Source organism: Camelina sativa, chromosome 7 (assembly GCF_030686135.1).
Source record: "Camelina sativa cultivar CO46 ecotype springtype chromosome 7, ASM3068613v1".
NCBI classification, from domain to species: domain Eukaryota; kingdom Viridiplantae; phylum Streptophyta; class Magnoliopsida; order Brassicales; family Brassicaceae; genus Camelina; species Camelina sativa.
The window spans coordinates 22,012,876-22,029,745 of record NC_141886.1 but is presented as its reverse complement, the minus strand read 5'-3'; the positions used below and the strand labels follow the sequence as shown (position 1 = coordinate 22,029,745).

Genomic DNA, 16,870 nt, shown 5'->3' with positions numbered 1-16,870 from the left:
CTTCTCATAGCTTCATTACTCCGGAGTGTGCAGAGAGCGCGGGAATCAGAGGGGATCCCACAGAGCGTACAGGAGTTGTCAGAGTTGCAGGAGGCAAGTTCCTGAGGGTTATTGGACGAGCCAGAGGAATTGATATTCAGATCGCAGGGGAGTCGAGGGCAGCGGATTTGCTTATCAGTCCATGGAGCTGTATGATGTTATTCTCGGGAAGGATTGGTTGCATCGACATATGGTGCATTTGGATTGCTATCGGGGTAGAGTGGAGTTTGAGCGTCAAGGAGGGAAGCTGGTTTTTCAGGGTATTAGACCGACTTCGGGGAGTCTCGTGATCTCGGCCATTCAGGCTGGGAAGATGATCAAGAAGGGCTGTGAGGCTTATTTGGTTAGCATATCTATGCCAGAATCAGTGGGGAAGTCTACCGTTAGCGGCATTTACAATTGAACTGGAACCAGGGACGATGCCGTTATTCAAGGCTACTTACAGAATGGCTCCAGCAGAGATGACAGAGCTGAAGAAGCAGCTAGAGGATTTGTTGAGTAAGGGATTCATCCGTCCTAGTGTATCACCATGGGGAGCACCGGTGTTGTTTGTCAAGAAGAAGGATGGGAGTTTTCGGTTGTGTATTGATTACCGGGGGTTGAACCGGGTCACTGTGAAGAACAAGTACCCTCTTCCCATGATTGATGAGTTGTTGGATCAGTTGAGGGGTGCTACTTGGTTCTCCAAGGTAGATCTGGCATCGGGTTATCATCAGATACCGATAGATGAGGCAGATGTGAGGAAGATTGCATCCAGGACGAGGTATGGGCACTATGAGTTTGTGATGATGCCTTTCGGGTTGACTAACGCACCAGCAGCGTTTATGAGATTGATGAACAATGTGTTTCAGGAGTTTCTGGATGTATCAGTCATCATTTTCATCGACGATATCCTGGTTTATTCTAAGAGTCCTGAGGAGTATGCAGTGCATTTGAGGGCAATTATGGAGAAGCTGCGGGAGCAGAAGTTGTTTGCTAAGTTGAGCAAGTGCAGTTTTTGGCAGCGTGAGATGGGTTTTCTGAGTCATATTGTGTCTGCAGACGAGGTTTCTGTAGATCCGGAGAAGATTCAGGCTATCAGAGATTGGCCTAGACTGCAGAATGCCACAGATATCAAGAGTTTCCTTGAATTGGCAGGATACTACAAGAGATTTGTGCAGGGGTTTGCGAGCAGAGCACGTCCTATGACTAAGTTAACATGTTCCTTTTTTTTGGTCACAGGAGTGTGAGGAGGGCTTTGCAAGCCTGAAGGAGATGTTGACTATTGCGCCAGTGTTGGCTTTGCCTGAGCAGGGAGAACCCTATGTGGTCTATACAGATGCATCTAGAGGTTGTTTGGAGTGTGTTCTGATGCAGCATGGGAAGGTGATTGCCTACGCTTCGCGGCAGTTGCGGAAGCATGAAGGCAACTATCCTACTCATGATTTAGAGATGGGTGTTGTAGTTTTTTCCCTGAAGATTTGGAGATCTTATCTTTATGGTGCAAATGTGCAGGTATTTACAGATCATAAGAGCCTGAAGTATATATTCACTCAGCCCGAGTTGAATTTGAGGCAGAGGCGGTGGATGGAGCTGGTGGCGGATTATGATTTGGAGATAGCCTATCATCCTGGTAAAGCTAACTTGGTTGCAGATGCTCTGAGTCGGAAGAGGGTAGCTTCGGCTCAGGAGCAGGAGATGGAGTCTCTGGTAGGAGAGATCAGTGCGTTGAGTTTGTGTGCTGTGTCTCAGGAACCTTTGGGTTTGGAGGCGGTTGATAGAGCAGATCTTCTGAGCAGAGTGCGGTTGGCTCAGGAGGGGGATTTGGGGCTGGTGAATGCCTCAAAGGACGTTGATTCAGAGTATCAGGTCTCAGATAATGGTACTATCTTGGTGCACGATCGGATTTGTGCACCCAAGGATGAGGAGTTGAGGCAGGAGATCCTGAGAGAGGCTCATGGGAGCAATTTTTCTATTCATCCAGGAGCGACTAAGATGTACCGTGACCTCAAGAGGTACTATCATTGGGTCGTGATGAAGAAGGATGTAGCTAGTTGGGTCGCGAGGTGCGATGTGTGCCAGCTAGTGAAGGCTGAGCATCAGGTTCCAGGAGGGTTACTGAAGAGTCTTCCCATTCCGGAGTGGAAGTGGGATATGATTACTATGGATTTCATGGTAGGTTTGCCAGTGTCCAGGACGTTTGATGCTATTTGGGTCATTGTGGACCGGTTGACTAAGTCGGCACATTTTCTGGCCATTAAGAAGAGTGATGGAGCAGCGGTCTTGGCTAAGAAGTATGTGAAGGAGATAGTCAGGTTGCATGGGGTGCCAGCGAGCATTGTGTCTGATAGGGATTCTAAGTTCACTTTGGTGTTATGGAGAGCGTTTCAGGTAGAGATGGGTACTAAGGTGCATATGGGTACAACTTATCATCCCCAGACAAATGGACAGTCAGAGAGGACGATTCAGACGCTGGAGGATTTACTGAGGATGTGTGTGTTGGATTGGGAAGGCCATTGGGCAGATCACTTGAGCTTGGTAGATTTTGCTTAGAACAACAGTTATCAGGCAAGTATTAAGATGGCTCCCTATGAGGCTTTGTATGGGAGGCCGTGTCCTACACCGTTATGCTGGACTCAGGTGGGGGAGAGGAGCATTTACGGGGCAGATTTTGTTCAGGAGACCTTAGAGAAGATTCAGGTTCTCAAGCTGAACATGAAGGAGGCTCAGGATCGGCAGAGGAGTTATGCCGATAGGAGGAGGAGAGATCTTGAGTTTCAGATAGGAGACAGAGTGTACCTCAAGATGGCCATGTTGCGGGGTCCGAACAGGTCATTAACTGAGACTAAGTTGCGTCTGGGGTAGATGGGTCCATTCAGAGTGATTGAGCGTGTTGGACCAGTGGCTTATAGACTGGAGTTACCTGGGGTTATGCGTGCATTCCATAAGGTTTTCCATGTTTCTATGTTGAGGAAGTGTCTTCGTGAGGATGATCAGTTGTTAGCTAAGATTCCTGAGGATCTTCAGCCTAACATGATTTTGGAGGCGGGACCAGTGAGGGTTCTCGAGAGGAGGATCAAGGAACTTTGGAAGAAGAAGATTCCTTTGATGAGAGTCCTTTGGGACTGTGATGGTGTTGAGGAGCAGACTTGGGAGCCTAAGGCGAGGATGAAGGCAAGGTTTAAGAAGTGGTATGAGAAGTAAGCCGCGACTTGAGCTTGTCTAGCCTGGTCCCATCTGTAATCCGTGGCTGGAGCGGGAATGGAGTATTCCAGCCCATCTCTCTTGTTTACTTGGTCGCTTGGGGTGGTTAGTTGTGCGACTAAGTAACAAGATGAGGTAGTGCTCGGAGTACAAAGTTTCCGTGAGGCGGGGTTTTTGGAGGAAAGTTTCCTGAATTAGAAGTTTCCAAAAGTGGAAAGTTGTAAAAGTGGAAAGTTTTATGTGAGTTAAAATTTGTCCATTTTAGTGGAGAAAGCCTTGGAGGGGCTTGTGTGGCCTTAGTGGCGGACTTTTTAGTCATTGTGTGGCCTAAGTGGCGGACTTTTTAGTCATTGTGTGGCCTTAGTGGCGGTCTTTGAGACATTGTGTGGCCTTTGTGGCGGGCTATTTAGCCAGATGTGTGGCCTTTGTGGCGGGCTGTTTAGCCAGAGTGTCTGTTTAGGCGGCCTTCGGGACAGATGGTCTTTGTGACGGTCCTTCGGGACAGATGGTCTTTGTGACGGTCCTTCGGGACAGATGGTCTTTGTGACGGTCCTTCGGGACAGATGGTCTTTGTGACGGTCCTGTTTAGGACATTTGTTGGTCTTTGTGACGGTCCTGTTTAGGACATTTGTTTGGTCTTTGTGACGGTCCTGTTTAGGACATTTGTTTGGTCTTTATGACGGTCCTGTTTAGGACATTTGTTGGCCTTGGTGGCGGTCCTGTTTAGGACATTTGTTTGGCCCTTGTGGCAGTGGGATGATCCATGTGTGGTCATGAGGTATCCCAGTGAGGGGATATATGGTTGGTAGGACATTGAGATGTCTTACGCGAGCCATGGGAAGGGAACCTGGATATGGATAGGACTCAGACGTGTTCAGAATTGTTTGCTCGCGACTCTTGGGGGACTTAGGTTCTCCTAGTACTGCCATATTTTGAGACTTTGTGGCTTGGGATAATGGTTGGTATATCGACTTCGGATGACGATCCGGGGGCACGTTGTAGGGTGGCAACCCGAGAGACGAGTATTGGACTTCCTTATATATTATGGCATGCAGGCTTCGACCTGATGAGGAACCAATATTATGGCATGCAGGTTTCGGCCTGATGAGGAGCCAATAAAAACTCAAGGTTTAGGCCTCTGAGTAAAGAAAAGTGCAAAAGTCGAGAGCAAATAATGCCTGGAGCGTGAGTCTATCGCCTAGAGGTGACCTTTCGTAGATCGGTCGGAGGAGTGTGGACCGTGGAGATGGTTGCACGGGAGTCCTTAGCTGCTGGTTGTTCGAGATTCGAGGACGAATCTATGTTGGTGGGGGAGAATTGTAACATCCGCAAACCAATTATTTGTTTTCTGGGATGGGTGTCGATCGACACCAATATTCTCTAGTTCGACCAGTTATATTTAATTATCGATTTGGACCGGTTTGGTTTAGAGAAAACCATTGAACCGAGATATTAAAGGGAGAAAACGACCTAGGTCGTGTTTTGTTTTGTCTCACGCCGTTTTTAAGAGAAACAAAAGAGAGAAAATTGTTTTGAGGTTTTTGAGAGAGATTTGTGAGTTTCTTAGCTGTTCTTGTGAGATTTGGAGCTAGGAAGGATCTAGAGGCTTGCTAGGAGGGTTGGATTCGTTGCTGTTGGTCATAATCTTCCTGCAAAGAGGTGAGTGCATGACCATGGCTAATCTAAGCCTTTGATTTCCTTGTTCTTGCTTGTTTGTTGTTGTTTTGTGTGTTCCTATGGACGTATTTGGCTTGGGTTATGAGTATTGGGCGATTTGGAGGAGGTTGGGGGCGAGATTCGACTCTCGGCTTCGAGCGGATCGCGATTGCAGAGGGAGTGTCGATCGACACCAGCAAATTAGGCATCGATCGACACTGTGGGGTAGTGTCGGTCGACACCAAGGCCAGTGTCGGTCGACACTTGGCTGGTGTCGGTCGACACTTCCCTTCCAGCGAGATGATGTTTGATTTCCTGGTTTGTTTGTCTTGTTTGTTTATTGTTTGGAACATTGGTATCATTGTTGCTTGTTTGTATAGCCCAGTAGATGGGAGGATGGCCTCACTGAGTGTTTATCAAATACTCATGCATCTTAATATGTGTTTGTGGTACAGGTAAAGGCAAAGTGTGATCGTGGAATCAAGGCGATGAAGAGGAGGATGTTCTAGGGACTCGATTGTATGTTGTCTGGCGTTGCTAGGTTGCTAGAGTTGGGTCTTTAGAAACATTGTTTAGGTTGTCGGTTTCATGATTCATGATGTTTGATTATTGGATTGATGTTATGGATTATTATTGGTTATTATATTATTGGTTATTTATTGGTATTGCTATTTCCGCTGTTGGTTGTGGTTGTGGATAGGTGGCTAGTGGATATGGGACCACTAGTTGTAGTTTATATTATATTTCTATTTATTATTTATTAATTTAAAAAAAAAACGGGTCTGGTCGTTTTAGGGACGTGCTCCATTATCGCTGTTGCTACAATTTTTCCAGGGTGATGCTTCAAACGATGAGTCAGATGATCAGTGAACTCAGGCTTCCCACTCATCACATCCGTGAAGATCACGGATAAAACCTCAGCTAACAACGCTTGAACATTGGCTTTGGAGTTAGGACGTGCGGTGAGGAGTCCGACGATGTAAGAGAGAGGACGAGATCGCTGGAAGCTTCCGGAGAGGAAGCAAAAGAGATGTTGTGATTGAGGAGACTTGTAATTGCTTCGAGGATCTCGATTCAGAAATCTGAGTATCCGTGGAGTAGAGTGTTGACTCGTACGAACATGGCGGCTTTTGTGGTTTCTGAAAGGAGCTAAGATTTGGGTGCTAACATAATCTGTGGAGGCAGAGCATAAACTAATAATTTAGATTTTTCTCAAGATTAAAAAAGATATAAATTTGTGCTAGTTTTGGAACATTTGAGACTCTATGCTAATTTTGGAATAAAAACTTAAAATTGTGCTATTTTGAGAATTATCCTTTTTAAAAACGGACATATATTACTCAATAGATGAATAAGAAATACGGGTACAATATCCCACATCGCCTAAAAAAATTGGGCAATAGTTCAGAGTCATACTATAAAAGAGACCAAAATGATTCATAATACAATTGAGTTGAAAGCTTGATTTATCAGGCATTCAAACTTAAAAAAAAAATATTTAGTTTATTCCGGGTTTTTATTTTAAAGATTTTTAAAATGTTAAATATTATAAATATTTAAAACTTTTAAAAAGTTAAGTATTATAAATATTATATTTTTTAGAAAGTTAAACATTATAAAAAGTTAAAAATATTAATAATATTTAAACGTTTATGAAGTTTAAATTTTATAAGAAGTTTAAATATTATAAATATTTCAACTTTTTTAAAAAGTTAGAAAACCATCAAATTAACAATTATTATAGAATTATAACATATTTAATCAATAAATACAATTTATCATTTAAATGTTTTAGTTATAAATAATTTGTCTCGCGGTACACCGCGGGTCCTAATCTAGTAGTTTAATAAATTCAATTAATTTTGAATATTTATGCTAAGTGATACACTTAGGGGGGAAAATCCCTCTCTCTCTCTCAAATTATTGAATTCTTGAATTTAAATGAATTCATGGCAATTGATTGCACAGCATTCAAATTGAATTAGACAGCTTTTAATTGAGTAACAAAATAACTTCTCGGTTTGATTCTAGAGAATATATTCAATAAATTGCAATCAGTCAAGTTCGAGAACTTCCACTTTTGAATGTAGAGGTTATGATATATTGAATCGAAAAATTATATACTTGGAAATAATTAAATGCATATTATTCTCTCGAATATATGTCTTTCCTATTTAAAATTTCTATATTTCCATATCATATATAATGTACAATATATATAGTATGCATGTATTGGTTAAGTTGGAATCGACAACAAGACAACCTAAAAACTCATAACACAACAGTTAATCCATGATGAAATCATCACATATAGCTATAATATGCATAGTCCTGCTCTCCTTCTCCATGTATGAGTGTAAGTACTAGTGTTTTTCTCTCACTTAAATTTCACACACGTACATATATATATATATATATCAAATGTCTGTTTGTTGTTGTTTTCAATAGTAAAAGTTTTGGTTTATGAGTTTCGAATCAATGTGTAGGTAGCAAGATAGGGACGTCGAGGAAAATCAATGTACCATTGTGTTACCACAGCAGTTGCGGCAACTCATTGAAAAGAGATTGTTGGTGTTGTCTGCCAGTTGCAACCAACAGAGATGATTGTTGGGGAGAAAAAGATTACCCCAAGGGCGTCGCCAAAGAGAATTGCTTAGTGACATGTATAAGATAATTTTTTAAGGGGATACATGTAAGGGGAACTTTTATTAGATTCGGTAGTTTTTAAGGTGTTTTGAGATTGATATTTATGGTATGATTTATGATATTTATGGTATGATTCTAGTATAAATTATTTAAGAGGATTTCGTTTGACAATTAATTAGATTGTTATAATTTTTTAGCAGCAAAGGAACTCATTTCATACCATTCGGCTATGTGTGTGTATAACTCGTTGCAAATTCTCCTACCATATATATATATATATATATAGAAGAAAAAAACTCAGGAAATACGTAAAATACATGATCATACTTTTTCGGCATTAGCGAAAGTATGATCATGCACTATCCTAGAATGAGTTGGAATGGGATTCAATCAGTAAGCAAGATTCCACTAGATTCCTGCCCATGGTCATGCACTATCCTTTATCGCATTATGTGATGTTTTCGATGCTTATTTTCTAGAAACAAAAGACATATCGATGGAGATCATCATCAGATAAAGGATACACAAAAAAAAAAAAAAAAAAAAAAAGATGGATTAAGTGATAAAGGAAACCTTGTAGCAAAAGCTTGATATTGGCGGATTCAAAGTCTTGTGCGTTCGTCAGACTCTTGGAAGATGAATAAGCAAAGATTAACATCTCACCAGTGTAACCCATATCCCCGCGAGAAACTTTGAGATTATCATAGATCGACGCAGGAGTTAGATTCACCGGGATTGGGCATGCATCCAGGTCCCAGAAGATGCCTGTCAGAGCTTCTGCGAGGTTGAAAGGATAATAATACATAAGCCATATAAGAGAAAGTAAACAGAAAAAAGATAAAACTTTTGATAACTAAAGATCGATCAGGTGAACTATATATAATCGAGAGATATTTCAACGACGACAGGATATAAAATAAAAGGTTACCAGAGAATTTGGTGCTCACGGAACTCATAGTTTCGACGGAGGACGATTCTAATTGAGTAGTTGCTTTCTTCTTCCGCTGCATCTTCTTCTTACAGGCACCACATAGTGATGTTCCAACTCCTGGGAGGTGGTTGTTGTTGAAAGGACTCCCTCCATTTGATAGGCTAGACCAGACCCAAACAAAACTTGGAACACCACTAGGCACACGACTAGACAATCCTGATGTGACTTCAGCAAATGCCAAAAGAATATTGTTTCCGTGCTTCTCTAAGTCGGAGTAGTCAACGTAGTATGGGGTGTCTTGTGAGATTACCAAGATATTTGTTAGTTGAGAACGATTGCTCATTACCAAATCATAAATGTCAACCAAAATATCACTATGTTTTTCACGGTTATTTTCTGAAAACAAAGACATATCGATGGAGATCCTCATCATCAGATAAAAATTAAAGGAAAAAAAAAAGATGGATAGGTTTTTTAAAGTGCAAGGAATATAATAACCTTTTTGCAAAAGCTTGATATTGGCGGATTCAAAGTCTTGTGCGTTCGTCAGACGACTCTTGGAAGATGTATAAGCAAAGATTAACATCTCACCAGTGTAACCCACATCACCGAGAGAAATTTTGAGATTATCATAGATCGACGCAGGAGTGAGATTCACTGGGATTGGGCAAGCATCCATGTCCCAGAAGATGCCTGTATTAGCGTCTGCGAGGTTGTGATTAGGAAAAATAACATAAGACATGATAGATCGTTTAGATCCGCTAATTTGATGACTAAAGATCGAGCAGGTGTACTATATATAATCGAGAGATATTTCAACGACGACAGGATATATAGAAAGATTACCAGAGAATTTGCTGCTCACGGAACACATAGTTTCGACGGAGGACGAGGATTCTGTCGCTAGCGAGAGAGGGCTTTTGATTTTTATACTCTATAATATATATATACTAGAAAGTAGCTCCGCAATGCGTGGTTTATGTATCTATACTATTAATTGAGGAATACAAAAGTAAAAAAAAAAACAACACAAAAATTCTATTACATGCCCTTGCGAAAAAAAATTAGAAAGAACAAAGAAAAAAAGAAAAAGGGCAAATCAGTAATCTAAATTATAAAAAGGACGTGGACCCTTATATATCCGGATCTTAGTTATCTTAGATGTGTATCCAAACAGTCACTTTTTTTCAAAAAAAAGAAAATATTAAGAAATCGAACAACATCATAAAATGGATATGATTTAATCAAACGAATCTTTCAATATATGTCTTTAGAGCCTATATGCAGTTAACAAGTGAACAACTCTTAAATTTGCACCTAAAATTAGGATAGTTTATATATTTAATCTTTTGGATTTGATTTTATTTGATCATATATTAATAGATATTTCCAAAAATAACAATCCAATTTAATATAATTCAATAAAAACAAATCATCATTTATTTTTGATTTTCAAAAATTTCCATAACAAAATCATACGAATTTGACAAAAAAAAAAATACTAACTAATTATGGTTAGTATTAGATGGAAAAAAATTAAAAAAAAAATGATTGTTACCAAAACTTTTAAAAATAATTATAATATTTGCCAAATATAATCTAAATAAAATATTTAGTACTTTCAAATATAGCATATTTTGCGAATAAATTTTGGATTTTAGATTTGTCATTATCTCGAAATATTTTGTGATTTGAATGCAATGCGTTATCTCAAAAATTCTAACCATCTAAACTAGTATAAATATAGTAATCAAAATGAATATTCACTAATCACCAAACCATTCAACGATTTTCTTTACTATATCTATAGCATTCTAAATACAAAATTTTCTCCATGATTGTATTGTTCATTTTGTCTATATAACTAGATTAGGACCCGCACATCGTGCGGATTTTAAAATTATTTAGTAAAATTTTAAAATTTTAATAGTATAAGTGAAATATATTTTTTGAAAATAAAAAAGATAGATATTTTTAGTTAGAGAGAAGTTTTTACTTTCATACACTAATTTATATTTTTATATTTTAAAATTATTATTACAATTTTTACAATAATCTAAAGCTATATTATCGACCACCAAAATGTTTTTCAAACATTAACCATTACGAATATTATTATGGTCAACTGTCAAAACGTTCAACAACTTATTCAAAAAATATTTTACATGCAATCAACCTGTCAAAGCGTCATCTTATTAGCATCCACGTACAATTTTGCTCTATGTTTTATCACTAATAATATGTTCTTATCACCTAAAATATTTTATTGTTAAAATACGCTTTTTATCACCACCTCTAAAATGTATCTATGAACAAATTAAACAGTTTTTTTGTCTCTTTACTTTCACTTTGACGTAGTTTCTTTTCACTAATAAAATTTGTAGTGACAGTTTGTTTAACCATTAAAATTGTTTACTCAAAAAATATTTTGGATGAAAAACTGAGAAAAAAAAATATCTACATGATTGCAATAAGTTTATGACTAACCCAATAAAATTTGAGAAATTAAAAGACAGTTAAAAAAATAAAAAATTATAACCATGAATCCATGATGATATAGGAGTCTTAGATACTTATACATTGATTTAGTTTGTCTACCCATATATGAAGCGTAGTTAAATCCAGCTTTATATGAGGTTCATCTGAAAGTGTCTTTTCGATCATAGCAATGTAATCATCACTCATGATACCCCGTTTTATTTTGTTAGCAAGATTTTCTGATCTCACATGGTTTGCATTTGTTTTTTTGTTGTTCATGATTTTCTTGCGTACTTAAGGTTTTGATTTGATATAGGATACCACTTAATACACATCTTTATACTTTGAACAAAAAAAAAACACATTTTTATATAATAAGACATATGCTTTATTTCTGACGGTGATAGGTAAATATTTCCTTTTTATTTTTGGATTAGTTTTTTTTTGGTAAATATTTTTTTAATTTTTGTTTTTCTAGCGATTAACTTAGACATGTGTCAAGATCTAAGATCGTTAATTTGACACATGTCGCAATCATGTTAAGCAGTAATCTGGACACGTGTCGATATTTTATCAATACAATTGACATGTATCACGATCTTGTTAATGAGTAACTTTGATATCAAAATTTATATAATAAGGTTATTATATTTTTCATCTATATTTATTTGTTGATAATGACTAATGTTGACTAATGTTTATGTGCAGTCATACAAACCACACCAGAGCATACCTGAATCGTCGTGGTCTTGAGTCGGAATTTGTATAGGTTATGGAGTTAAGCTAATTTTTATATTGTGATTCTTATTATCTAACAATAGTTGTTACGTTATGTGTACTCTCTGCCTGTGTTATAAACTGTTTTTTAATATTTCAGATGAAAGATGATCTCTTCAGCCCAAATTCATTAAACCAATCTACTTTTCATATTTGAAATATTAACGATTTGGTTTGTTCGTTCGTTCCTTGGCAACGGCGTCTTTTTGTTTTTCATAATGCTCAAAAAAAGAAATATTAACGATTTGGTGTTAATTAATATATAAAAATATTAACAATTAGCTACATATTAAATGGAAGAAAAAACCATGGAATGAATGAGGATCGACTTTGATTTCATCTTCACGCAATGAACGTATGTAAAAAAAAATTTTTGCTCTCATTATATTATAACTTTAGTTTTGGGATTTGACCTTAATGTAATTCTTCTTTGTAGTTGTGAAGACACGAGCTGTACAAGCAAGTGTGGTCATGGCAAGAAGAACTGAGGGTACATATATATAATATATCACACTATTCTACGTTGACCAATTCTAATAATTGTTTTTTTTTGTCACAAATTCTAATAAAATTATGTTCCACAGGTATCAAAGGGAATCATCGGCTTAAGCAATATTAATCTTCAATGACATTACAATTTAGAGCTATTATCCCATGGCAACTTACTTCTGCTCATCGATCAAACATATAGCCAAAAGGTGTATGGTTTAAATTTTCATCAAGATTTATAATTTACAATGGCGCAGGATAGTAGGAGTCATCGATTCGAGAAGTTCCGGGAAACTCGCCGGATCTATCGTGTTCCATTTCACAGAATGCTATTAATAAACATATTAATTTTTTTTGTAGATTCTACTTATATATTTTCAAGATAATAATTTAAAAAAGTGCATTAAAAAAAAACCTGTGATTTAAGTTTAAATTAAGTTTCCAAAAAAAAAACTGAATTCATTATAAACAAAAAAATGAAATAGTCAAAACTTTACAAAGAATTTCAATAGTGAAACCTAATAATACTCTCTATGTTTCATAAACAGTGTCATTTGGACACACTGCACACAAGTTAAGAAAAACTTCAATTATACATCATATATACCTTATTTAATGAATAAGTTATCATTTAAATTTAATAAAAAGAAATTTAGGTTAATGGTAAATTAGAAATTTTGATGTAAAAGAAAGATTAATATTTAATATTTAATAATTCAAATACCCGTCAAAATATGTAATTATTGGAACGGGAACATGAATATAACTGGGCATTATGTAAATAACTAATTATCAGAGATTTGTGTCCAGATACATATATATTATTCAAATCTTAAAATAATCTGTAACATACACATATAACATAATTATCAAAATTAAATTAATTTTTTAAAAAGAGAATTTTACTTTATTTTTTCAACTGTTTATTATTAATTATTAAGTAAAACATTAACGGCATAGAATCTAAAAGAAAAAACAAAGAGGTCTTCGACTTTTGAGATAACAATAGATAATTTAAAATTTTGGGTAGGTATATTCTTTTCTCAAATTTTCACTAATTTGGTTAATAGTTTGACTATAGGACACATAAGGATCCATTTTGCAACGGACTTTTGAGATTTTTGAGTATTTTTGAAAATATTTAGTTAATTTTACATAATTATTTTATTTCTCTAGATAATTTCCATTGATTTAATAAAATTAAAATTTATAAACCGGGAATACGGGTATCTAAATCTATCATAATAAATATAGTTGAAAATGTAATTATTTAAAAGAGAACGTTTATGGGACAAAAAATTTTGACGCATACAAGATGAGACGAGTATACCGTCCCAAATATATACATCTGGGTTAAATACGTGAAATAAATGAAACTGAAACCGAATCCAAATTTGATTTAACACTCCTAAACAAACTGTTAGAAATGTTTGGATTAGTTTAGAATATTATAAATGTAAAATCACTTAATAAATTATATCTTAATTTTTTTCTTAAAAATATCACTCAAACAGATCTCAGTAGAAATTTACCTGAAAATTTTCTAATTTTTTAAAAATTTACGCAGACATAACCCTGCACGTATGTGCGGATTTGAACCTAGTGTATTATTAACTTGAAATATAAAATGAAGTTTTAACTCAATTATATGTGACATGTACAGATGTAATTATTAATATATATCTTAAAAAATAATATTCATAATATTACAACTACAATTTATAATTTATATATGTTATATAGTGTTTCATAGAAGAGTCATGAAAAAAAGGAAAGTTAAAGTAAATAGAGAATTTGTTAGAAATATGTTTTTTGAGATACTTTTTTTCAAAAATATTCTTTTTTTTTGAACATTTTCATTTTTGCCCTCTTATACACAATAACAATATGTTAAATTAATTTTTATTTTTTTAAAAAAAATATTACTAATTATTTTTGATTACAATGTATTGTTGAAATTATTTAGACAGTATGTTACTATAGGAATACGACCATTACTTATAGAAAAGTCAATTATATAAGATATTTTTGTTAAATAGTTAAGATAAATTATATTTTTTATTTCAGGGGTGTAACCCTTTTTTCCGACCAAAAAAAATTATATTTTTTATTATAATATTTTGTTTTTTGGAAAATAAAAAATAGATAAGTAGTCTAGAAAGAAAAGTGTAAGATCTTACTTAATTTTTTTTGATAAATAATTTTATGTCGTCCTATATATTAATTTTATTGTCATCATCTAAAAGTAATAGTTAAGAAAAAAATAGTTTTATATATAATAAGTCAATTTTAAAATAATTTATTAAAACGATATCACAAAACAAATATCATATACTATAAGTTTAACCAGTTTTTATAAAAATTCATGAAAATAAAAGTGTGTGAAATTTAATATATTTTTTATTTTCTTTATATTGTCTCTATATCTAATCATTTTAATATAAATAGTATGATTAACAAAAAATTAAATTTTTAAAATTATTGTTTTATGTTATATCATAGGGTGATAAAACAATTATGTTACAATACAGTTATGTTAAAAAAAAATTAAACACAATCAAAATGTAACTTATAAATTACTATTAAATACAAATTTGAGTTGTGACTTTAATACAATATATATGATTATTGGATATAATGTGAGTTTTTATATATTAGAAAATATTTTATATTAAATTAGTCTATCATAAATTAATTTGGATTCTGTTTTTACTTTTGAAATGTATGAAACCATTTTATAGTAATAGGAAAATTAGTTACAGCAAAGTTAATTAAGATTTTGTGTTCGTTAAATAATTATGATAAACTAATTTATTTATAGTTTGGTTTTTTTGGAAAAAAAACTGATAAGTATTCCAAGAAAAAAAAAGTGTAATACCTTACTTTGATAGATAAATTATGTTGTCCTATATATTAATTTTATTTTCATATCTAAAAGTAATAGTTAATAACAAATAATTTTATAACATGATAAGTCAATTTTAAAATAATTTATTAAAACGATATCACAAAACATATATCTTATACTCTAAGTCTAACTAATTTTTTTAATAATAATACATGAAAATAAAAGTGTGTCAAATTTAATATACATATTTTTTTCTTCTATGAATTTTCTCTATTTCTAATCATTTTAAAATAAATAGTATAATTAACAATAAATTAATTTTGAAACTATTGTTTTCTATTATTTCTTGGGGGATATAAAGCAATTATGTTATGATACCTTTTTTTTTTTACATATGTTTTAAAGACAGTCAAACTGTAACTTATAGAATACTATTAAATACAAATTTGAGTTGTGTCTTAAATACATTATATATGATTACTGAATATAAGTAAAATACAAAAAAAAAGGGCACCCTTTCTCTCTAAGGGCGATCTCTGGGGCAATTTACAGTTATTTCGCCTTTCTCCTTCTCCTCAGCTGGAGTTTTTTTCCGATTGATATCTCTTCCTTTTGCAATCTGAGTTCAGTTGGTTTCTCTCTGCCTAAACAGTTACATGGCAGTTTATCTGATCCGTTTATCTCGTTGGATAACCGATTCGAAAAACCGCCATGGCCACAAAAGTATAAATATGGGCTTCCCGGCATTTCTTCGCTCTCAAATTTGTTACTATCTTTCTTTTCTTCCATCCTATCTACAATCTTTGCGAGTATGAGTGACTACATTCGGAAATCCCTCCAAGATTTGGATTTGGGCATCAATGAGGCGCATGTTCCTCTGCCCCCACAATTCATTGCCAAGGCTATAACCGCAAATCGTTTTTCTCTGGTGGTTCAGACTGTCAATCTGCGTAATCATAATTTGAGGGCTCTAATTGGCCATATGCCGAGAGTATGGGGATTTGAAGGATCGGTGGTTGGTCGAGTATTAGACCCGGGAAAGGCTCTATTTGTGTTTCAATCTGAAAAATCCCTCCTTCTGGTTCTGCGACGTGGTCCATGATCCTTTAACGAGTGGATGCTTTTTGTTCATCGTTGGCATCCTAATATCACTTATGAGACATTGAAGACAATTCCATTCTGGATGCAGATTAGAGGAATTCCTCTCCTCTATCTTTCTTCTGACATGGCCAGGTATGTGGGTGACCAACTAGGGCCAGTCGATACTGTAGATTTTGATGAAAACGTCCATCTGGTTGAATTTGTCTGTGTTAGTATAGACTGGAATATAGATTGGCCTCTACGTTTTCAAAGGAATTTCCAGATTACTGTGGGTGACAACACCATCATTAAATATCGTTTCGAAAGACTTAGGAAGTTATGCTCTAAATGTGGTACCTTTATGAGAATTTTAACTGTAGTTTATATGGCAACCACACAAAAAAAGATGGAGAGCAATACAGAGAAAGAAACAAAAAAAGAGAGAAACAGAGAAGAAGTGGAACTAATTGGAATTAAATAAGAGATGAATCAGTTATAACTTATAAGTCAGATTGAACGTGGAGGTACTAATGGAGTAAAATTAGGGATACAAAAATGATTTACAGTTTTTTGTTTGTAGAATTCTCGATGAGCAAGAGGACAATAAAAACGATAAATAAAAATATTTCGTCTAGGGTTATTCGTTTATTAGTATTATCCCAGTGCTACCCACAGGGTACCGTTTGTTTTACTAAAACTTTTATATAAAAACAAAATATAGTGTTTATTGAATCAGAGTCTAC

The 16,870-nt window shown here is 34.8% G+C and overlaps 2 protein-coding genes across 2 annotated transcripts; one reads left to right on the top strand and one right to left on the bottom strand.

Annotated features, from left to right (window-relative positions):
- Positions 1–7,826: 7,826 nt before the first annotated feature.
- Positions 7,827–8,834, bottom strand: LOC147941565 (uncharacterized). The gene is made up of 3 exons (XM_087456783.1): positions 8,453–8,834; positions 8,098–8,301; positions 7,827–7,999 (listed from the first exon to the last, which is right to left on the bottom strand). Exons 1-3 carry the CDS (start codon positions 8,796–8,798, stop codon positions 7,965–7,967), a joined length of 585 nt encoding a protein of 194 aa, XP_087312909.1. The 5' UTR covers positions 8,799–8,834; the 3' UTR covers positions 7,827–7,964.
- A 7,024-nt stretch (positions 8,835–15,858) lies between these two features.
- Positions 15,859–16,424, top strand: LOC147941564 (uncharacterized). Its single transcript, XM_087458567.1, has 3 exons — positions 15,859–16,128; positions 16,237–16,280; positions 16,367–16,424. The coding sequence occupies exons 1-3, from the start codon at positions 15,859–15,861 to the stop codon at positions 16,422–16,424; spliced, it is 372 nt and encodes a 123-aa protein (XP_087314693.1).
- Positions 16,425–16,870: the final 446 nt, after the last annotated feature.

Coding starts and splice junctions, on each gene's coding strand:
- LOC147941565 (XM_087456783.1), bottom strand. CDS start 8,798: ATGAGCAATCGTTCTCAACTAACAAATATCTTGGTAATCTCACAAGAC. Junction 8,302..8,452: donor CGTGAGCACCAAATTCTCTG/GTAACCTTTTAT, acceptor TCAACCTCGCAG/AAGCTCTGACAGGCATCTTC. Junction 8,000..8,097: donor TATCAAGCTTTTGCTACAAG/GTTTCCTTTATC, acceptor TTTTGTTTCTAG/AAAATAAGCATCGAAAACAT.
- LOC147941564 (XM_087458567.1), top strand. CDS start 15,859: ATGAGTGACTACATTCGGAAATCCCTCCAAGATTTGGATTTGGGCATC. Junction 16,129..16,236: donor CTGAAAAATCCCTCCTTCTG/GTTCTGCGACGT, acceptor TTCTGGATGCAG/ATTAGAGGAATTCCTCTCCT. Junction 16,281..16,366: donor CTTTCTTCTGACATGGCCAG/GTATGTGGGTGA, acceptor GTGTTAGTATAG/ACTGGAATATAGATTGGCCT.